Here is a 21,305-nt window from a genome sequence, read left to right as displayed (position 1 = left end):
AAAAACGGTAAAACATCAAAAAGTTAAAAAGAAAAAAAGACTCTGTGGTTTGCGTCAAAAGAAATAAGTTTTACACAAATTTCTCTTTTTTTTTGTTTTTGCCCTTTTATACATATAAGAATGTATATATATATATATATATATATATATATATATATATTCCCCTTCCATACCCATGAATCTAAATTCAGCTCGAGGCGAGAGCCTTAGCCTTGCGCTTCAGCTTTCTTGACCTCTTCACCTTTGGTGCCAATCGGAACTTCGGTGTGGACGCCCTGAACTTTAGGCTTGCCACCTTTACATTTCCTCCCTTTTTTCCCTTCAACTTCAGCGCCTTTCGCTTTGCCGCCGTCTTCTTCACTTTGCGAGTGGAACTCTTCTTCTTATTCTTCAGGGTCTTTGGCGTTGCTGTCCTTCGTCCTTTTCCCTTTCCCTTTCCCTTCCTCGCCTCTTTCAGTTCCCGCCACATCTTCCCAATAACGCGTTGGCGTTGTAAGTTACTGAGATGTGTAAAGCGGAATGCATGCTGCCGTTGAAAACGGTTAAACGCATCAAGTGCCGGATACCGCACTTTAGCAGCACGAGCCTTTAGTGTTTTCATTTGCACCGGTGTGAGGGATTTGTACATGCGGGAGGCGACTTTAATGCCATCTTTTGCATGTAGACCAACGAGGTGATTCTTTTTCCCCAAATCTTTTAAAAAGAGGGAAAAGGGACTGACCCGAAACACTGTCAATGTGCGTTGAAACATTTTACGCTTTAATTGTTTTAGCTTTCCCTTTCAATCACAATTACTCTAGATATATACAAATATTAATATGCGGGGGGAGGAAATGGGTGTGCCTTTCAATATCGGAGCTTGCTCATAGCAAAGGGTTAACCCAAATCAGAAGCAATATTTAAAAAAAAAAAGAAATTTAAGAGAGAAGAAAAAAAGAAAACACATGTCCACAACAACAAAAAAAAAGAGGGAGTACACAGTAATAGTAAGATATTTCTCACACCTCACAGGAATTCAAAACAAAAAAATAGACTCAAATTTCTATTTACATCCCTTATACCCACCATAGCAGTAAAACCAAAAAGGGAGTAGGGTTGTGTGTGTATGTGTTTTCTTTTTCTGCTTTTGTTTTTATTTCCTTCGCTTCTTCTTCTCCATTCGTCGTTTTATCTCCGGCACGATATCTGTTGGAGCCTCTGGAAGTTTCATACTAGACATCTTCGGTGCCTCTTCAAGTAACATCTTGGAGTGTAACAGATCATCCTGAATCCCCATTACATACGAAAGCACTTCACACTGCGAGAAACTAAGTAGTCCACCCAAACAAATAAACCTTGCGCCTAAACCGATAGAGAGATGTCCAAGAAATGCGGCATTCCCTACTAAATCCTCTGTTGCAAAACTGATATTGCGTCCCTCAAAGCTCTTTACAGTGCGTACAACATTATACAACTCCGTCAAGGTCCCCATATCACTGGGATTCAGAACAATATTGGATGTCCATAATTCCTGAAGTCCCTTAACTATTTTTTGATATTGACTCTGCGCAAATAGATCTCTACCAGAGACTGTAAGTGAGCCACCAAGAATTGCTTGTAAACGACGAAGTCCTACAGTGTCCTTATCACTATGTGTATCCTCCACATACACCACAAAGTCGGTGTGTTGTTGTAATTGTTCCCGTACATACTCTGAAAGTTGCGATCCAGTAACTTCCACATCTCCTGGAAAAAGCGCGTACATTACATCTGTTGTCTCTTTCGTTTCCTTTCCAGTTGCTGTGGCTGCTGTATTATTATTTGTATTAGTACTTGTATTTGTAGCCGTTGTTGTTGGTACTACAGCCGCTCCCATGCGCAGGCCAACGCAGACATCTTTCACAGGAGTAAGCCCCACCGCACGTACGGCCTCTTCCGCTAAATTGACGGCTTCTGTTAAACTTTCAAAACCATCAAACGCAATAGAACCGTCACAACGCCTTGACGTGGTATTATGTGCTTTACTAAAGTGACGAAAGGCGGCAAATATTTGCTGAATGGTATCTCGCCTAATAGAACCCTCAGGCATTACTGGGATAAGAAGAACGTCCTTCACTGCCACACGAGCCGTTGAAAGATTTTCAGGACCAAAGAAATTAATACATAACTGTGGCATTGCAAATATCTCCATTTCACTAGATGGCTCCATTGATTTATGAATATACTTAAAAAGTGGACATGGCAAACATCGTGCAGCTGCAGATGCTGCTGCCATACTGAACGCATATGCAACACTTTTTCCAATGTATATGGCTCCCGCAGTAGAGCTATAATCACGCAATATTTGATCATACTTTGTTTGCTCACATGCCCCACATTGAATAAGGAGTGGAATACAATTTTGATTAAGTGAATCTATTAAATTACCAGTAGACGTAGCGACATCACCTACAGCAGCATCACTATTCACACCTGTACCGCCTTCAACTGTTTGACGTGATGGAAACACCACAGACGCGGTAGACTGCGATTCCATTCCATTTAGTAAATGTAATGTAATTTGTATTCCCTCATCCCCGTTTGGGAGATAGAGTGTGTGTATTTGGATACGGCGTATCTCATCTCCCGTGCACTTCTTTGTAAAGTACGCCGCGAGGAACTCCACCGGTCTAGCCGCCCGCACTTCAACGCACGATCGCGCCGCTGCTGTGAGGGTTGCAGAGAGATTGTGTTTGGCATCATACTGCTTCCACGAGAGTGTCTCCATCGCCGAGTAGTGGAGATAGAAACTAACAAAGGCAAGGATAAGAGATGGAAAAATAAAAAAGAATAAGAATAAGAATAATAAGGAATAAGAATTAATAAGAATAAATAGAAAAACAAAGGAGAGATGGAGTCAAAATGAGAAACAGATTCCTAAGAATTTTTTAATCAATTGTTATTATATATATATATATATATATATATATATATATATATACTTCTTTCTTTCTCTTTCTCTCCCTTACACACATAGGTAGAGAGAGCGAGAGAGAACGACAACATCAACAAGGAGAGGGAAATAGATAAAACACACTCTGAGGGTTTGAGAAGGACTAACCCATATGCAATATGTCAACTATTCCTTCTGTGGTCAAACATGATCCTTATCAGAAGTAAAGAATACTGACATGCGGCGATATTTTCTTTTTTTTTCCTTCTCTCTTCTCTTTTTTAGTTTCTTTCTCCCAATCCATACACCTCCTTCTTTCTTCCTTTTCTTTTTTACCTTAGCAATCGAGTCTTCAACTCGGAGGTAAAACGAGAACGCCGTTCTTCATTCGCATCAAACAACATATTCATGTGTGTCATCGTATTCACCAATAACGCCCTCCACTCGGGGCTGCTAAAGTCTGCGTGTCCCAAGAGCCATTGACCCTCAGCGAATAACGGAATGTCTAATCGCAATGATGATGTAATACAACACGTTATCTTTCGCTGCTCAGAAGTCCATCGTGAGCACGACAAGACACCACTCTCCATCTGTCCACTCTCTGTTGCACACTGCAGTAACTTGGATGCGTCATCCATGGTTTCACATAGGATGTGAATAATCATCGGCTCGAACTTCAGTTGTAGTAATTCCGTCTCGTACACAAGAGGATCATTCCCCTGATCTCCCTGTTGTTTTCGCCAAATTGCGAAACTCTCCAATGCAGGTGTTAGTTGCTGCACTACAGTACTCTCCACATTATGCAATCGATCATGGGATTGAAACAACGTCCCTTGACCAAATGAACCTCGTTTACGCTCTACCCGCTCTGCCTGTACAGCCGCGGAAACAAGACCCTTGTGGAAGAGCGAAGCCCGACCAGAACAGGAACTGGACGTTACGTAACAAGTGAAGTTTTCATTGATAAATGAAACAAGTGGTGCAATTTGTGGATCCACACGACCTGCAAGACTCTTATCATTTTTATTCTCTCTAAGATTTGAGAGAATTTTTTCACGACGCTCCAGAAACAGTGTGTTGGAAACACGCTGTAGGGCAGTATTCCTACTCGCATTAACAGCAATACCTGTTGTGCTATTAGTATTATTGGCATTTGTAGTATTAGCGACAGCCGCAGCAGCGGTTGCAGCTGCATTATTAGAGAAAACACATCGGAGAGTGCAGCGTCGGAACATTTTTTACGGGCAGTACACAATAAGCCCTATGAGGGCGTTTTGTCCCCATACTCCATGAAACACGAGAGAGGAAAAAAGAAGAAAATATATATTTTTATGGTTATATATATATATCATCTGATAGAGATTAGACTCAAGAAGGAATAACAAGAAAAGGAAAGTTTTTTTGATTCATTTTTATTTTTTTGAGAAGTGGGATAAGACACCACTATTATCTTGGATACCACAATCCTCCTTCATTTCATTCCTCACCACTGCCGATAATTATCACTGTTGATGTTTCCTACTCGCCTTACAGTTTACTTTTGCTTCTAATGAATTCCTGTCCATGTCTGTGATAACGGGGTAATGATACTCTTTTCTCCTTAAAGAAGTTTCCTCACATTTTTCTCCTGTTCTTCACGTTCTTTCTGCTGCTGTTGAATCTCTTCAAGAGGAATCGCCAGACGGGCTCCGCATGTTTCCCGTTCCACAAATCTTCCACTAATAAGTTGCAGCCAATTTGGTTCCGTTACCACCTCACGCGCTAACACAACATCCCCGTTCTTTGGCGTCCATGGACTGTAGTTTGGATAGTGATTGTTTGGTAATATATACATCTGACAGCGTGGCCGCCCAATGGGAGTCCAGTCGATAACATACAACTTCCCTTTACTGGGATCGAAGGCGTGATAGTAGTGGGTTAAGTAGTAATCACTCCCCACACCATAGGCGCAAATAAGAAAAAGACCACGTCTAATATAAGAGGCGGTTTTACCCCGCAGGAAAGTCTCTAATGAAAGCCAGGAGCTCATGCCATTCAGCAAGGCTGTCTTCCTTTACCCGTATGTATGGAAAAGCAAGAAAACAAAAAATAAAAATAAAAACAAAATGGCCTCATTGTTTTCTTTTTTTTTATTCGTTTTTAATGCGGCTTCTTTCATCAAATAATTTAAAATCCATATCCACCCCAAGAGAAGTAGACCACCCCACACCATATAAATAAAGAGTGAAATAGTGATTACTCATCTGCAATACAACAGAAGACTCAGCCACCCCCTTCCCACTTTTTTTCTTTGCTTCGCTTTGTTCTCTTGGGGTTTCTGTGTTGCTTCCGTTTATTTCATTAATTCTTTTTCTCTTCTTTTTTTTTTTGCTTTCTTTTGTTCTTAATCTTGTTCATTTTTTTTTTTTTACCATTACAGTGAATGAACTATTAATTCTGCTTTTTTTCTTCCTTTGCTGTGGTCGCTGACGATCTCTCTCTCATTTCCCTCTGTAACTGTCGACGTTTCGTTTTTACCATCAACTGCAGTAAATTGAGAAAAATACGTCCCTGCAGCCCAAGAGCGACAAGGAAAAGTGGAATCCAATAAACAACGGAGATAAAAAGACCATCACGATCAAAGTAATTCACACCCTTTTCTACAAATATTTCAGCAGCATGAGAACGACCCCAATCATTCAGATAAGATGAACACCAACCTAAAAGAAGCACAAGTACATCTACTACAAATATACGCTCAGTAGAGGCACGCCACGTCAAAGCGGCCACAATAATAATAACAACAATGTGAAATATAGCCAGATATGTAAAGAAGGGTTCCGACCAGTTTACAGCATCCAGAAAAGCCCGTACATTTTGATATAATAATCCAACGGAAGAAATATTTCCATCACCATTCCATGATGCTCTTAAACTATCAATCAAGGATCCCCATCCTGTTGCATTCATCACCTCCATGTGGGCATCAACTAATGTCTTCCAGAGTTCATCCATTGTAGTTTATGCAACAACTGTAATACCAAAAACCCCTCTTCCAACAATGATAAAAATAAGAAGAAGAAAAATAAAAAATCTTACAGATATATATACTTGCTTTCTCCATTTGGAGTGAATACCAACATGAGAGAACCAATAAGAACATGGAGAAGTCAAATAGAGATAGGAAGAGGAAAGAGAAAGATCAGTTAAGAGTAAAGGGGAAACGGAACTCTCGTTAATCGATGCATCCAAAAATTAGTAACCACACAAGGTGCATAAAAACAAAACCAAAAGAAGAGAAAACCAGAAGCTGTGTAGTTTTTTTTTTGTTTTACTTGCTCTTACTCTTCTTCTTGAGTTTCAGCCTCCTTGTCTTCTTCACGGTTGCTGTTCCTGACGCGAGTGCCCTCTTTGCTGTGCTATGGCGGGACATGAGAACACCGGTGTGTGTTCGCGACTTTGTGCCGCTGGCGCAGTCGATGCAGAAACCGACAACTCGGCATTCTTTCGTGCAATTCGGGCAGCGCCAGAGAACCCCGCGGCGTTCGTCAAAGCCGTCGTACACGTCCACCGGCGATTCGTGGCCGAGTCGTATTTTCATCTTCCCCTTCATTTTCGGCCGGGTGCGTTTGAGGTGGACGGACTTCCGCTCCGCCGGCACCACCGGTGGGAGAACACCGCCGTTTTCAGCGAGAAGTTGGCCGCGACGTTGCCGCTGCCGCCGTGTTTTGGACACCATTTTCACAAACAGTGTTATATAATGTTATATAATTATAAGGAATAGGAGATTGGGTAACACTCCTATTTTTTTTTCTTAATGTTCCTTTTGGTTTCTACCCTCTTTCAATAACTTAGACGGATAAATAAATAAATAAATATATATATATATATATATATATTTATTTATTTATTTATTTATTTATTTATTTATTTATTTATTTTATTTATATAATCAATCCAGCACACAGTCTCTTGTCTCTTGCTCTGTTTCTCTCTTCCTTCACACTTATTTGTGCCGCAGCAACAGATCCCCTTACACCGCTTTGTATATGTGTCGAGGAAATGTACAAATTTGAACCACGAAATAAAGAACAAAAACAAAGAAAAAGTGAATAAACGAAGAAGAAAAACAAAAATTAACAGTAATAAAACATACATATATTACCCTAATCCGCTACTATGCAAGAGAGGAAATATATATAGAAACATAATTTCTTTTGTTTTTCTCTCTTTCACAGACACACACTTGCAAATCGATTTCTCTTGAAAAAAGAATAACAATAAAACAACAATTCCTTCTTCCCCCTTCTCTTCATAACTTAGTAGAAGGAAAAACGAGGTTCATCTCCCTTTTCACGTGCTTCTTTAACACGTTTTTCATATTTTGGAGCTAGTTCTTTTGCTTGTTTCCATGCAAATTCCTTCATTGGCTCTGTTAACCTATTGTAATACTTATTCTTCATTTTCTCCAGTTTTTTAGGGTCGTGCGCTTTCATTGCAATATTCATCATAGATGCTGGACCAATAAGAGCTAGATTTCCTGCCGTCATATCACTGTTAGGTAAACGCATATTCTTTCGTGGATCATTAAACCAATGATCCTTCTTAAATAGATCTTCACTATCAAGCAGTTTGTCATCACTCTCATCACCATCCCCGTCATCAAAGGTAATAGCCTTATTCTGCATCTGTTTTACCTCCGTCGTATCATATCCAGCTCGATCCATTCGCGTAATCCAGTAGGCAGTACTCATAGGAGGTGCAATAGCCTCTTCTGTGTGTCCCTCACTCATTCGCATCTCCCGCGGTTGTAACTCGGCCTCTGCGAGAAGAGCCGCATCGGCTTCAGTGTCTAACAGTACAACATTACAGGCTAAATGACCTGTTCCACCAAAGGGTGTAAACTTCACTTGACGACCCTTTTTCAATAGTGATTTACGCGTTTTATAGTCTACTACGAGTTCTTCAGCATCGCGAAGGACATACCGCTCACCATCATCGCCCTGAATAACACCTTGTCCCTCTGAGGGGGACCATGTGATCATCATTCCATGTACCCAAACAAAATCAGCAGTAGACTCCTTTTCTTCTGATGGGTTTTCCGTATTTAAATTACCACCACTAATACCAGTAGTAGTAGTAGTAGTAGTAGTAGATAAAGATGCTAGAGCTCCATCAGATTTCTTTAACATAGGCATTACAGTAGACAAATCACGTGTTGCCAGGGAAAGGACATCCACATCCTTCGCATTACGTCTATTGGAAGGATCCACGTTAAAACTTACAACAGCTCCACGAATAGAATGACTTGTATGATCAACAAGTTGCTTAAATTCAGCAGCAGATTGAATGTAGTAAAGTCGTCCACTACCTGTTTCAACTATTCCCTGTCCTCCACTCCATCTTGTTACCACACCATAAAGTGGACCTGAAGGAAGTGGTTCATTATCATAATTTATCTCTTCGAATTGGGTACCAAGTTGTTTTGCACGCTTCGCACGTTCTACTGCCGCAGCTTCTTTTGACTTGGCTTCAGCCGCAGCTGTAACATCATCAGCAAAGTTAATTTCACCATGTACAGTGATATTCTCTGCAAATACCCTTAAAGGTTGTGAATCATATATAACCTTGGTAAACGTAACCACACGACCTACAAGATTTAGTGAAGTAGGTAAAGCCGTATTAAAAGCATCAACATTTCTAATAATACAAACATTCTTCATATCTTCAGCAGATGCAGACTTTGGAATTGTGGTAGCATTCTCTAGTAATACTCCACTACGATGCAATGAGGACCATGTAAGCACGACACCTGTCTGTTGTGTTGATAACACTTTACGCTTATTCGCCTTTCTGTTTGCCTCTTCTTGTTTTTCTTGTTCTACTGCTTCTCTAGCTTTTGACTCATCTCCAATACGTCGACGCAGACGTAAAATTTTCATCGTTTCAGCATCTAATACTACAGGATTACGAAGATCCTTTACACCTTTCGGTGGTGGAACACCGCCCTCAACAGTATCAACATTATAAATATCCCCTTTCACTCCTGTAATGCCATTGCCGTCCTCTGGGTTTACAAGTGTACTTAAATCTACCGTAATATGACCAGCAATACATGAATTAGACGATAAGGATGATTTCAATAGTTTAGTATCTTCAATATTTAGTTTTGATGCTTTCTCTTTCTTTTTCTTGTCGCTTTCTTGCGGTGTAAGTCGAAAACCTGCAAGAAAATCCACAGGAGTTTTCTTTTTATAGCTATTTGCTGTAATACTATCCAGTCGACTACGCGTAATCACCCGATCCACTTCCTCTGCATCACGCAATACCTCAAACTCCACCTTAGCGCCATTGAGATTGCGAAGACGTGTGGGTAAAATGGTTTCAAATGCCCGTGCGTTCGGAATGAGATATTCTTTATCATCTAAAGTGCAGTGAATAACACCACGTCGTTCAAACGGATGCCATGAAACTACAGTACCACTCAAACGTCGTGGAAGTGCCAGTCGTCGAGCATGTCGCATTTGTTGTTGTAAACTATTTCTTCTTATCAACTTAAAAAAAAAAAAACCGTGTGTGTGTGTGTGTGTGTGTGGGCGTGTGTATGTAAGATCTTTTGTACTCTTACTCGCACTAACTCCGATAACACCTCACTCAAGACCAAATCCCAATCCCCTTTTCGTTTCTTTTTAATAACTTGTATCGATAAACCTTTTCCTTTTCTTTTTTTTTCCTCCTTTTGACTTGTTTTGTCTTTCCTTATTTCTTTTTTCCGTGGTGATAAATTGCCCAGAGGGTGTCACCTGCTCCATCAAGAGAAGCAGTGGGAAAGTGAAATAAAAAAGCAGCGCAATACACAATATTTAACTTCAGCAGCAACAAAGAAGTACAAATAACAACGATAACACAAATCTTTCATTCAACTATTTTTTTTCTCGTGATGCCAATGAACCTGTCAGACATCGCTGAGCTAAATCTGAACATGTAAAGGGATACAAAAAGAAAAGAAAAAAGAAAAAAGAAATGGAAAAAAAAAAAAACGCACACACAAAGTAAAATGTTGATATTTCTAGGAATACAGCATCACAGGGTAGAAAAACAGAAAAAAAGGACGACAGTGCAAATTACAAAGATGATATCCTTCATTTTTTTTCTTTTTCTTTTTTGCACTACTTTCCGATTCTTTGTGAACATGCATGACTCTTCATTATCTGGTAATAAAAGGGAGACATACGAAGAGGCAAACGAATAAAGGAGAGAGCCATTTCAACCTCTCTGTTAACGAACGGCTTCGTTTTGCATCTCCTCTTGTTGTTTTATTTACGACTAACACTAATCGACTGTTGTTTCTTTTTTGTTTTTCTATTCTACCTCCCACAATTTCGTACTCCTCCAATAACGCCCTCTCTCACTTTATTTCATTTTGCTTTCTTTTCTGTTGAGATGGTATTTTTTTTTTCTTTGATATGTGTACCTGTGTATCATCCTCTCCTCTTTCTTGAACCTGATTTTCCCCATCATCATTATCATTTTAGCACAACTTTCATCCTCAACAATCACTAACGGTATCGTCCTTCCTGCAGTGTTTCCAAGTTGCGTTCATCATAACACCAAAGAAAAGGTTCTCTACAAACCCACCTACATGCCTACATCATCTCATTCTCTTAAAGTTCATCATCTCCACTTTTTAATTCAATTTCCAAAAGAAGAAATGGAGAAAAAAAGAAGAAAGACATCTTTCTCCTTTTTTAATAATAATAATAATAATAATAATAATAATAATAATAAGCCTTGTAGATATGTATACATACGACTATATATATATATATATATATTATTTATTTATTTATTTACTTGTAGAGAAAGTAGAACATGTGTGGGTGAAATATTTCTGATCTCTGCTCAAACATATATAAATATACATATATGAGAGAGGAACGCAACACAAACACACAGACGTATATCGATAAACTATTAAACGGTTTCACGCTTGTGACCACAGAATGCGCAGAACTTCACCTTTTCATCAATATGTCGCTTCCCACATTCTGTACAAAATGGAACGAGCTGTTTTGTACTTAATGGTTCACCAATAGGAGTACGCTTTGCTACACGTGTTCGAGTAACTGTGGGGCGATCTGTAGCCAATGGGCGAAACGCATCACGATCTAGAGCATTAGTATGTGTAATTGCTGATAGACTTTTACGTCTCCAAGAAATATACTGCCAATTGGGATGCTGAGAAGCATTAGGACTTCCTTCAGATGGATTTGGTGGTGATGTACTTTTAGTACCACGATAACCTTCTTTTTCGTGGGTTAAAAGTGAATCTTCCCGACGAGTAGCCGCTGCACGACTTGAAGTACCACCTATTCGACGTCTTGAAACAGTAGATAAGCTTAGCACATTCGATGGTTCACGTTCTAGAGTTCCACTTCGCCGCTCTTGTTGCAACTGTACATTCATCTTTCGTTCAGTAGCAGCATGGGAAGGAGTAGGTGCAGTAGAAACATTACCACTAGTAGAAGGAACATTAACAACAGTCGTAGCTGCTTTAGAGGAGGTTGTACTATTTCTTCCTGTTCGTGTTTTACTTGTTAAAGTGTTGGTTGCACTCCCTTCATTTGAAGAATGTTTTTTCTTCTTTGTCCCGTATGATATAACCTGTACATCTGTTGAACTACGCGTCTTTGTTTGTGGAGGTGGATGATTCGGTGCGTCATGTGTACTATCTACCTCAACGCGTCCCCCATCATTCTTCTTTTTGGAACCAGTAGCAGTAATCATAGTAGTATTACCACTGCCAGTAGCAGTATTAGTTGTAATTGTGGTAATATGAGCAGCAGAACTCGAAAGAGTTACAAACACAGGAACAGGCACAGATGCTGAAGAAGAAGGAGGAGGAGGAGCATGACTGGGTGTGGGCATGGGTGTAGGTGTAGGTGGAACTGCAGGAGAAACAGGAGAATTCATTACGGGAATTTTGGTCACAGATGGATTTCGAATCTTTTTCGTTTCTGTCTCTCCCATTGTTTTTTCCTTTTCTTTACCGCTATTTGGTGCCTCTGACATGGAGGGACGTTCTTTTGAGGCGGGAGATCGCAATTGAGACTTCTCCGATGTACTTTTCGCATTTCCCGCAGTTCTCGAATGACAACCCTCAGAGCCATGAAGTAAACGTCGTGCATGATGATCTTGCATTCGCACCGGTTCTGCACTAAGCAATCTTCTTGCATCCTCTTCTCCCATATTTTTCCTTGAATCAACTGTAAGAATAATAATTGGAGGGGACACGGAACGACCACCAGGACGAACAAAAGGTCTTCCATTACCTATTCTTTTACCTCTATTTGGTGTTGTTTTCGTGTTTTTTTTCTCTTCATGAGATAATAACGACAAATTAACATCTTCCATGTTTACTAAAGTATTGCTATACATGTACATACCAGTAGCATCTACCTTTCCTCCCCCTTCTTCTCCTTCTCCTCCATTCATAGATCTTGTAACGCTAACCCTATCCATACTACTAGGTGGTTCCATAACACCCTTTGAAGCCGCCAAAGTGCTCATCCGCAGAGAAGGAGACTTTTTCTCACTACTTGAGTCCGCTTTTCTCGCAATACTTACTCTCGGGGAGCGTGCTGACTGTGATTTCTCTCTGGCATTAGACAGGGTTGTACTTGCGCGATGTTCCACATTCGTGAATGCCTCACCCTTTTTTACGTGTGGGGGACTCACCTGTGAGCGTCGTGGTGGGTGTGACTTACCATCATTGGGAGAATTCTTATATCGTTGTCGTGATCCATGTGCTGGAGTTACCACATTAGGCTCAGGTATTACCGAAGATGTCATGGCTCGCTCAAGTGAAGTATATTTTGGTCCATCAGGAAGTAATTTTCCCCCAACGGATTGAGTTCGGAAAAACATTGGTGGTGCACGTTGTGCGCTACCGGCTCCTCTCTCATTTGGTGATTGTGTTTTACTGCTAAATACCTGTGATCCAACACGAAGCATTCGTTCCTTGTTTTCCCGCTGCATTTCCTCAAGATTTTGAAGGGCCTTCTCAAGTTCCTGTCGCTGTCTCGCACCCTCGACAGGGTTTTCTAGCGCTAACTGTTCCCGCCGCCGCCGCCGTCTTGTACGGGAGAGTTCACTCACAAAGCTGGCAAGGCTATCGGCGATGCTGTTGTTTAATACACCATCCCTCATTCCAGAGGTCGTAGGGGGCGAACCCACAGACTGGGTGTGAAAAAACGTACCTGTCGGTATAGGCGTTGCCGCAGTAGATTCCCCATCATACGTTGAAGTCTCATTCATAGATACTTCCACCTGAACCGCAGAACCCACCACTAACCCCTCGGGTTGGACAAAATACTCATTCGTATGACTATCCGTGTTAATTCTTTTCTTCGCCGTAGAGGCAAACCGCCGGGTTGGCAAGTCACTTGTATCATCCCCGACGCTTACCTCTGTCATTGCGCCGAACTAAGACTGCTTTCGAAGCAAAAGACACTAAAACAAGAAATAAAAACTAATAAAAACTAACAAGGTAGAAAAGAGAAAAAAATATGAGTTAACCCAAAAATAATAATAATAATAATAATAATAATAATCTTTATTTAACATTCAAGGTGTGTATATATAATGTATACATTATACATATAAAGAAACTGAGTAAATCCCCTAACGCTCCAAAAAACACGATTTCATCATAGTTAAAGTAAACTTTAGAAATAAAAGAAAAAAAGACAAAAATAAAAAATCCAGGCGAATAGGACCACCAAATTCGCAGCGCAAAAAATGGGTGTGTAAAAAACGAAAGAGGAGCTCACGCAACACACACAGATATCTATATTAATCTATAAATATATAAATATGGATCCTCACCCATTACCCTCACATTACAGGAGTACAAATAGAGCATCAAAGAAGTAAAATTCATTTAAAAGGGGCAGTTGGATGCCATTCACGCATTTCCGGTGGCGATGGCTTGAAATAACTCTCCACAAGCTCTGGTGTGACATCTGCAATTCTTTCCGGTTTCCATTTAGGATCCTTTGTTTTGTCAATTAGCAGTGCCCTCACACCTTCAGGAAAATCATGGTTAATGCAAGATCTTATGGCTCCCGTATAGTCCGCTCGGAATACATCCGCTGGATCTGTCACCTTTGCACCTCGCTTTTGCATTTCCAGTGCAACACAAAGAGACGTAGGTGACATTTTATTTAAGGTATCAAGGGTATTCTTTGCAAAATCACTTCCATCGGCAGACAGTGCATCCATAATACCTTCCATAGTAGTCGTATCCTTTAAAGTAAAGATCTTTTCAATCGTTTTACAGTGAGGCTCCAGTGTGAATTGTGGTAATTGTTTCACAGCAAACCCGTCAAGACAAAGTTCAACTTTCGAAGGATCCTCAATTTGACAGAGACTTTCCTCTAACTGTTTAAACTTCTCCGATGGAACATAGTGAGTGGCAAGACCAGTATGAACCAAGTCTGCCCCTTTAAGACGTGCGCCAGTGAGACCAAGATAAAGACCAAGTCCCTTCATTTGCATACGTGGAAGGAACCATGAGGCACCAATATCAGGAAAAAGACCAATGGCTGTTTCTGGCATTGCAAAAAGTGCCCTTTCTGATGCCACGCGATATCGTCCATGAATAGAGACACCAACACCTCCACCCATAACATAACCGTTCCAGAGAGAAACTTGTGCATTCGGCATAGTGAGTATATGATAATTTATTTGGTACTCTTCATAGAATAGCTCCTTGTAAATGTCACTTGTGGTAACACTGACAATATCACCACCAGAGCAGAAGCTTTTTTCTCCCGCTCCTTTTACTACATAGACGGCAGCATTACCCTTGGCGTGTGGTTCATGTACGTATGCACGTTTTAAATACTTCAACATCTCAACGTTTACAGCATTTAGTGCCTTTTCCCGGTTTAGGGTAACGAGACGAACACAGGGAAAATCATTCCAGAAAACAGAATTAGCAAAAATAGGTAGACACCGCCTCATTCTATCCTCCTTCGATATGGGTGCTGTTTTTGGCTTATTTTAAAAAATAATGTTAATTGTATTTATGCTTCTTGTTCGCTTTTCCTATCAACCTTAATCGTATATTGCGCTACCAATAAATATAAAACGAAAAGGAAAAAAAAGAGTTCATTCTATTAAAAATTATACCCCCATCGAAAACCACAAGAAAAAACAAAAGAGAGTGAACATCATTCCTTCTTTCAATAAATGAAAGAATAAGCAATATAACATGTATATCTCTTTTCGCTTTCGTTTTTTCACACGCTATGCTCAGTACATTTGTTTATAAGTCGCAGAATTCGGCCTCGGGATCCCATGGTAGTAGACCTTCATCATTAAAAAAATGTTCAAGATACGATGGTGTAACTTCCTGTAGTGTTTTTGGCTCCCACTGGGGTTCCTTTGTTTTATCAATAAACAACGCCTTTACACCGATATTGAACTCATTACCCTGCGCTATTCGTTGAATTACACCATATTCCAATGACATGGCCTTTCGCATAGTTTCTAACTCCGCCCCTCTTCGCATTAACTCTAGAGTGACTTTTAGAGACGTGGGAGATGCTTTGTATAATTGTTTCAGTGCCTCTTTTGCAAAATCACTTCCATCGGCAGACAGTGCATCCATAATACCTTCCATAGTAGTCGTATCCTTTAAAGTAAAGATCTTTTCAATCGTTTTACAGTGAGGCTCCAGTGTGAATTGTGGTAATTGTTTCACAGCAAACCCGTCAAGACAAAGTTCAACTTTCGAAGGATCCTCAATTTGACAGAGACTTTCCTCTAACTGTTTAAACTTCTCCGATGGAACATAGTGAGTGGCAAGACCAGTATGAACCAAGTCTGCCCCTTTAAGACGTGCGCCAGTGAGACCAAGATAAAGACCAAGTCCGTGAAATGGTAAACGCGGAAACAAATAACTCATACCGTTATCAGGAAACATACCAATAAGAGTTTCTGGCATTGCAAAAAGTGCCCTTTCTGATGCCACGCGATATCGTCCATGAATAGAGACACCAACACCTCCACCCATAACATAACCGTTCCAGAGAGAAACTTGTGCATTCGGCATAGTGAGTATATGATAATTCAGACGATATGTCAGTTTTAGGAATGGAAACAAAGTACCATTAGCAACAATAGCACGAATATCACCACCAGAGCAGAAGCTTTTTTCTCCCGCTCCTTTAAGTATGTATATAGCATTACGAGCAAAATAAGGGTGTGGTTTCTTTAAATGCAACCAGAGCATGTGCTGTGCCATTTCAAGGGATAATGCATTCAGCACATCGGGTCTATTTAATGTGATAAGGCGAGCGCAAGGATAGTTGACCACCTGTAGTGCATCTATGCTTTCCTCAGCGACTCCGCTGCTGTGTCTTCCCATGATTAATATGCTTGTCAAAATCACACAGGATCAGCAATGGAAATAATAACAAAACGCAAAAAAAAAAAAACGTGAATAATTATGTCCTCTCTCCCCATATATATATATACCTGATCACTTAATATCGTAAGTAAAATGAGTCAATATATCCGTATTACTTTGTTATTGTTTCATGTGTAGAGTAATATAAAGATGCACAGAAACACACACAAATAGATAGATAGATAGAGCAATGTGTGAAAGAAAAAAGGGATAGAGTGGAAAGGGGGCAAAAAAAAGTACTATTGGAGTGGCAAATAAAATTAATTGCATTTCGAAAATGCAAAAGTCAGATAATCTAGCAGAAATCACCCCAAAGAAGCTTCTTTTTTTTTTACTTTACAACTATTCACCACTCATCATCATCATCATCATAACCGAAGACACCACTCACTGAACACCACGATGCTTCCAGCATTCATCTGTTTTTCTTCACACTCATTATCGCTCGGTAAATCATGATCTTCAAGTGGAGAACGACTTCTCTTAGCACGTCTCTCTGTCATCTGTGGTGATCCAGTATTAGATTCATACTTATCCTTCACATAATATTGGCGTTCTCCCACTGTCACAGCAATAGTGCCATTACTATCAAGAATAGTTAAACCGCTTGTTGATCCTAACTCTGCCTTAATCCGACGTGGTTCACTCGAATGAGAAGCAGAAGAATAAGAAGAAGACACAGTATTATTATTATTAGTAGTAGTAGTAGTATTAGTAGTATTAGTAACAGTATTCCCTTCAAACACCAAAACTCCATTATCATGTGTTGCTGTGACGAGATTCACAGACTGCGTGCCTACACCCTTGCGTTGAATAAAACCAAACATCGCTGGCTGTTGTGTTCGCAACTCACGCTCAAAGGCAGTGAGAAGCCGGGTACTCTTACGAATATCCCAACAAACTATTCGTTTATCCCCTAATCGGCCTGCAGCGTAAACCAAATACTCCGAGACTGGGTGAACCATAATCTGTGCAACTCCTGATCGTAATCCACGCAACACCGCGGCAGCACCACAGTGTCGTGTGTCAATTATATCAACATTTCCAGAACGAATAAAACCTGCTAATACCAAATTTTCCTGATATGGAGCTGGGCCATCACATAATGCTGAGACCAATCCTTTCGAACACGGTGATTTATAAGAAGACTGCACCGTAGTCCCTTCTTGAAGAATATCATAGAAGCGAACGTGGGTCTTATCTTCATTTCCACCATAACCAGCGGCCACTAAAGATCTATGACTTGACCATAAAATAGAATGAGGACACGCTGGCATTCCAGCATCATTTGTACAACAGTAGGATGCCCGAAGTGATGCATCTTCCATATCCCACAACTGTAAAGGAGAACTATTACACGCCGTAAGAAATGAAGCATAACCATCACCTTCCTTAAAAGGACACCACGCCACATCTATAGCAGGATACGGTAATTCCACCCAAGGCACTGAGCGATCAAAACCCACGCAAGGTAAGGAGGAATCATCAGAAGTAGATTGCACCTTAAGTATAGGAACAGATGGCGCACTCCATTTTGCTAGAATAGCACCACCTCTATGTATTGAGTAATCTGGAGATACTACAAGATGACGAAAATAAATACCATCAGGTGCATATGTTCTTGGAAAACTTATAGAAGGTGTCATTTTTTTCTTTGTTTTTTTTTTTTCGGTTTACCTGTGTGTACGTGTGTCTTTCTCTCCTAATCCTCTTTCCTTTTGTGGATTTCTAAAGAAAAAGAAAAATAAGTTTAGGTAAAAAGAAAGAGCAACAACGACAAGAAAAAAAAAGCAAAGGGAACCAATCATAAAGGCTCACTCTTTCTCTCTCTAATTTTTTTATTTTATTGTTTTCTTTCGGTTTGTTTGGGTCTATAAATGTTTGATCGTCCTTTCATCTCTTTTTTTGTCTCTTTTGTATTCTTGATTTCTTTCGGTTTTTTTTCTCGTTTTCTCACACATAGATACAGCCACACTTTCTCTCTCTATGTATATGTGCGGCAGCACACACACGCAAAGGAAGAAAAAAGAAACAAAAAGAAAGAAAGAAATAACGGAATTATTCTTCGGATGTCAAGACGAATAAGAAGGAAGTTCATCCAAGGATCGCTGAATAACAGCCATTATATGACATTCCTCTGCGTAGTGTGGACTATGTGGCCCCTCGCGTTCATGCCGCTCCTCCACCTCTGCGATAACATCCACCACATTGTGGAGTATAGCACGCATCGTGGCTATTTCTAGTTTCAGCGCACAGTGCGTGATTTGAATAGTCTCCTCTTCGTATCGCTGGACGTCAAAGAGTTTCTTTGCGACGGCAAGTCTAGTAGCGAGGTCTTGTAAAAAGGAAACACACTCCTTCTCTTGGGGTGGAATCATAGAAAGGGCACTTGACAATTTTGTGTGAATGGCTTTTGCTTTTGACTCCATCATGGTGGCGAACTCCCGCTCACGTCTATCATCGTCCCTCTCCTCCGCTGGAACAGTTGTACGGAGTCGTTCCAGTGCTGTTCGGAGCATTGGATGTGGCAGATATCCACGATGAGTCGCCTTCATATTTTTCTCTTTTTTTTCCTCTTCCTTTTCTTCTTTTGCCACTTTCTGTTTTTCTTCTTCTTCCTCTTCCTCTTCCTCTTCCACATCCGCTGCCGCGGGAGGAGGTGGTGGTGGTGTTTTCGTTACTGCAGTGCGTACCTCCGCTGACATTAGTGGCCATTCCGCCGGTAAGTGTGTTTGCTCATATGGATTCTGAAACCGCATTCCCGTCGATGGGACTGTTTCCTTCATTACTACCATTACGGTATCATTTCTGTTGTTATGGATATGATTAGTGGTAGACGATGTGAGTTGTGTATTCACTGTGTGCGGTGTACTGTACGCATTATCATTTTCTTCATCACCCTCTTCTTCCTCTTCGTGTGTGGCGTGTGTTAAATCTTGTGATCGTGTGGGTGGTGTGTTGCTGCCTGTTGTTTTCATTTCTTCCTCTTCACATCCCCGCAGTACTGCCCGCCATGTTCGGGTTTGCCGTGCAATGACTGGCAATACCATTGGTGGGCGTGAAAGTAGATGTTTATGCACAGACGCACTAATACGATTTAACACCATGGCGTTATTTTTTATTAAGTTTTTGTGGCCGCGTGTGGCCTGCACAGCCTGTTTAAAGTCTGCCATCTCCATCTCACACTCCACCCAACTGGGAACAGAACGGAGAAATGTGTACAGTGTGCATGAGGCCGATACGGGATCCTCCGCCACTGTGGCGCTGTTTGCATCTACAGCACGCAGTCGGATAATAGGAAGCGACATAACCCTTTTTTTTCTTTTTGATCCACAATTATCGGCGTTGAACTAAAAAAAAGGGGGTGCGTTTACTTTGCAATTAATGACGCCCCTAATATATGTATATAATTTATATGTGTGTGCTTGTTTGTTTCCTGTTCGCCGTCTATCTGTTCTAGTGCGGTTTGTCCTCCACTTTGCTCTTCCACTTTCCCACTAGTTGTCTAAGAGCTTCACTTGGAAGATGAAAACAACGTACACACAAAAAAGAAATGCAGAGAGAGAGAGAGAAGACGATAAATTTGCAAGAATAAAAATAAACGAATAAAAAGGAGACATGGGAGAAAAAAAACAACAAAATAATAACCGTAATATAATAACGGTTATTAAAAAAGAAATACCAATATATATATATATATATATATATATATATTTGAAGAGTCCAATTTCATTAAATATCAAAAGAAGGGTGTGGGGAAAAAAAAAAACAGGAGGGAAGATGTACGATATACGCAAAGTAGCCCATATCACTTATTAAGATATGCAAATTAAAATAAGACTCACTATCACGCATTATACATATTCATAGCAAAATCACTCATTAGATGTACAACAATTATAGTATTAAACGGTACTACCACCAGGGGCCTCACCTTCAATAACTTCTGAACGATGTTTTGGAATAAGTGCGTCACGTGGAAGACTCTGCAATTCCTCCGATTCCGCACGTGGTGCCAAATAGATATCAATAAAGTGTGTGTGAAGAACACCCACTCATTACGCTCCGTCTCACTCACTGCCGCAAAAACAATTTTAGCATGTGAGTTGCTTTCATTCAAATATTCAATAGCAAAGTAACTCACTGTGGGATATGTGGCTTTGGCGCAGTCCTCTGGTAAAATAAGTGGCCAACAAACAGCCGCACTTTTGAATCGACTTCCACGTGAATTTCTTGTCTCTTTCCAAAATGGAATACGTCCTAATGGATTTAACGGTGCTGAACGATATACTGTGCCTCAGACTGAGACCACATAATGCCCTCATACTCATCCACCACAATAAAGTGCGGCACAAATTTCGCTCCCCCGAACGTTCCTCGCACGAGATGCCGCAGTGGTCCTTCTTTCCGTCGCATTCCACTTGTTTCTACTGGGACTGATGATGGAGATGAGAGTCTACTGTTGCTGCCGCTGCGGTACTGCTTATTACTATGCCTCTCATCATCGACATTACTATTACTTTTACTATTAATAGTGTTATCGTTATTGTTGTTGGTAAGACTCACAGATCCTCCATTGGCTTCTCGTGCCTCAAAACTACGGCGCAGTTGATCTTTCACTAGATTGATCTCAGTGCGGATTCGCCCCAAGAGAACTTCATGACCTCCAGGTAACTTGGTCATGTAAGCATATATATATATATATATATACTGTGTATATTATAGGTAAGAAAATGACAGTGTATGTGTAAAACTTCTCTCTCACCTCCCTGCAAATGTGAAACACTACTTTTCTTTTTTTTTTGTACTATTATTGTCACACTTTATCTTTTTTGCTCTCCTGCTAATGTTAGCAGTAAAAGATACTAGTAGTATAACAGTATTTAAAAGAAGAAAAAACAAAAAAACAGATAAAAGATAGAGTAATGGCACAGTTAA

The 21,305-nt window shown here is 40.4% G+C and overlaps 13 protein-coding genes across 13 annotated transcripts; all 13 read right to left on the bottom strand.

Moving 5' to 3' along the window:
- Positions 1–187: 187 nt before the first annotated feature.
- LSM04_003687 (uncharacterized protein) lies at positions 188–751 on the bottom strand (the record flags this gene model as incomplete). The annotated part of the gene is made up of 1 exon (XM_067332596.1): positions 188–751. The coding sequence occupies one exon, from the start codon at positions 749–751 to the stop codon at positions 188–190; it is 564 nt and encodes a 187-aa protein (XP_067186852.1).
- A 381-nt stretch (positions 752–1,132) lies between these two features.
- Positions 1,133–2,746, bottom strand: LSM04_000828 (uncharacterized protein; the record flags this gene model as incomplete). The annotated part of the gene is made up of 1 exon (XM_067332595.1): positions 1,133–2,746. The coding sequence occupies one exon, from the start codon at positions 2,744–2,746 to the stop codon at positions 1,133–1,135; it is 1,614 nt and encodes a 537-aa protein (XP_067186730.1).
- Positions 2,747–3,243: 497 nt separating this feature from the next.
- On the bottom strand, positions 3,244–4,146 carry LSM04_001100 (tRNA wybutosine-synthesizing protein; the record flags this gene model as incomplete). The annotated part of the gene is made up of 1 exon (XM_067332594.1): positions 3,244–4,146. One exon carries the CDS (start codon positions 4,144–4,146, stop codon positions 3,244–3,246), a length of 903 nt encoding a protein of 300 aa, XP_067186749.1.
- Positions 4,147–4,511: 365 nt separating this feature from the next.
- LSM04_008448 (uncharacterized protein) lies at positions 4,512–4,940 on the bottom strand (the record flags this gene model as incomplete). The annotated part of the gene is made up of 1 exon (XM_067332593.1): positions 4,512–4,940. The coding sequence occupies one exon, from the start codon at positions 4,938–4,940 to the stop codon at positions 4,512–4,514; it is 429 nt and encodes a 142-aa protein (XP_067187070.1).
- A 401-nt stretch (positions 4,941–5,341) lies between these two features.
- On the bottom strand, positions 5,342–5,905 carry LSM04_001694 (Transmembrane protein 18; the record flags this gene model as incomplete). The annotated part of the gene is made up of 1 exon (XM_067332591.1): positions 5,342–5,905. The coding sequence occupies one exon, from the start codon at positions 5,903–5,905 to the stop codon at positions 5,342–5,344; it is 564 nt and encodes a 187-aa protein (XP_067186775.1).
- A 316-nt stretch (positions 5,906–6,221) lies between these two features.
- Positions 6,222–6,629, bottom strand: LSM04_000492 (uncharacterized protein; the record flags this gene model as incomplete). Its single annotated transcript, XM_067332590.1, has 1 exon — positions 6,222–6,629. The coding sequence occupies one exon, from the start codon at positions 6,627–6,629 to the stop codon at positions 6,222–6,224; it is 408 nt and encodes a 135-aa protein (XP_067186720.1).
- Positions 6,630–7,209: 580 nt separating this feature from the next.
- LSM04_004326 (uncharacterized protein) lies at positions 7,210–9,414 on the bottom strand (the record flags this gene model as incomplete). The annotated part of the gene is made up of 1 exon (XM_067332589.1): positions 7,210–9,414. One exon carries the CDS (start codon positions 9,412–9,414, stop codon positions 7,210–7,212), a length of 2,205 nt encoding a protein of 734 aa, XP_067186883.1.
- Positions 9,415–10,864: 1,450 nt separating this feature from the next.
- Positions 10,865–13,366, bottom strand: LSM04_002032 (uncharacterized protein; the record flags this gene model as incomplete). The annotated part of the gene is made up of 1 exon (XM_067332588.1): positions 10,865–13,366. One exon carries the CDS (start codon positions 13,364–13,366, stop codon positions 10,865–10,867), a length of 2,502 nt encoding a protein of 833 aa, XP_067186787.1.
- Positions 13,367–13,828: 462 nt separating this feature from the next.
- Positions 13,829–14,917, bottom strand: LSM04_000851 (Enoyl-CoA hydratase/isomerase; the record flags this gene model as incomplete). Its single annotated transcript, XM_067332587.1, has 1 exon — positions 13,829–14,917. The coding sequence occupies one exon, from the start codon at positions 14,915–14,917 to the stop codon at positions 13,829–13,831; it is 1,089 nt and encodes a 362-aa protein (XP_067186732.1).
- Positions 14,918–15,221: 304 nt separating this feature from the next.
- On the bottom strand, positions 15,222–16,325 carry LSM04_005644 (Enoyl-CoA hydratase/isomerase; the record flags this gene model as incomplete). Its single annotated transcript, XM_067332586.1, has 1 exon — positions 15,222–16,325. One exon carries the CDS (start codon positions 16,323–16,325, stop codon positions 15,222–15,224), a length of 1,104 nt encoding a protein of 367 aa, XP_067186943.1.
- A 410-nt stretch (positions 16,326–16,735) lies between these two features.
- On the bottom strand, positions 16,736–18,013 carry LSM04_001817 (uncharacterized protein; the record flags this gene model as incomplete). The annotated part of the gene is made up of 1 exon (XM_067332585.1): positions 16,736–18,013. One exon carries the CDS (start codon positions 18,011–18,013, stop codon positions 16,736–16,738), a length of 1,278 nt encoding a protein of 425 aa, XP_067186782.1.
- A 426-nt stretch (positions 18,014–18,439) lies between these two features.
- Positions 18,440–19,675, bottom strand: LSM04_000879 (uncharacterized protein; the record flags this gene model as incomplete). Its single annotated transcript, XM_067332584.1, has 1 exon — positions 18,440–19,675. The coding sequence occupies one exon, from the start codon at positions 19,673–19,675 to the stop codon at positions 18,440–18,442; it is 1,236 nt and encodes a 411-aa protein (XP_067186735.1).
- Positions 19,676–20,272: 597 nt separating this feature from the next.
- Positions 20,273–21,050, bottom strand: LSM04_002381 (uncharacterized protein; the record flags this gene model as incomplete). Its single annotated transcript, XM_067332583.1, has 2 exons — positions 20,273–20,421; positions 20,642–21,050. 2 exons carry the CDS (start codon positions 21,048–21,050, stop codon positions 20,273–20,275), a joined length of 558 nt encoding a protein of 185 aa, XP_067186806.1.
- Positions 21,051–21,305: the final 255 nt, after the last annotated feature.

The sequence above is a fragment of the Trypanosoma melophagium genome (genome assembly GCF_022059095.1).
Source record: "Trypanosoma melophagium isolate St. Kilda chromosome Unknown ctg6segment0, whole genome shotgun sequence".
Lineage (NCBI taxonomy): Eukaryota > Euglenozoa > Kinetoplastea > Trypanosomatida > Trypanosomatidae > Trypanosoma > Trypanosoma melophagium.
The sequence above is the reverse complement of the archived record's forward strand: the minus strand, read 5'-3'. Positions and strand labels throughout refer to the sequence as shown.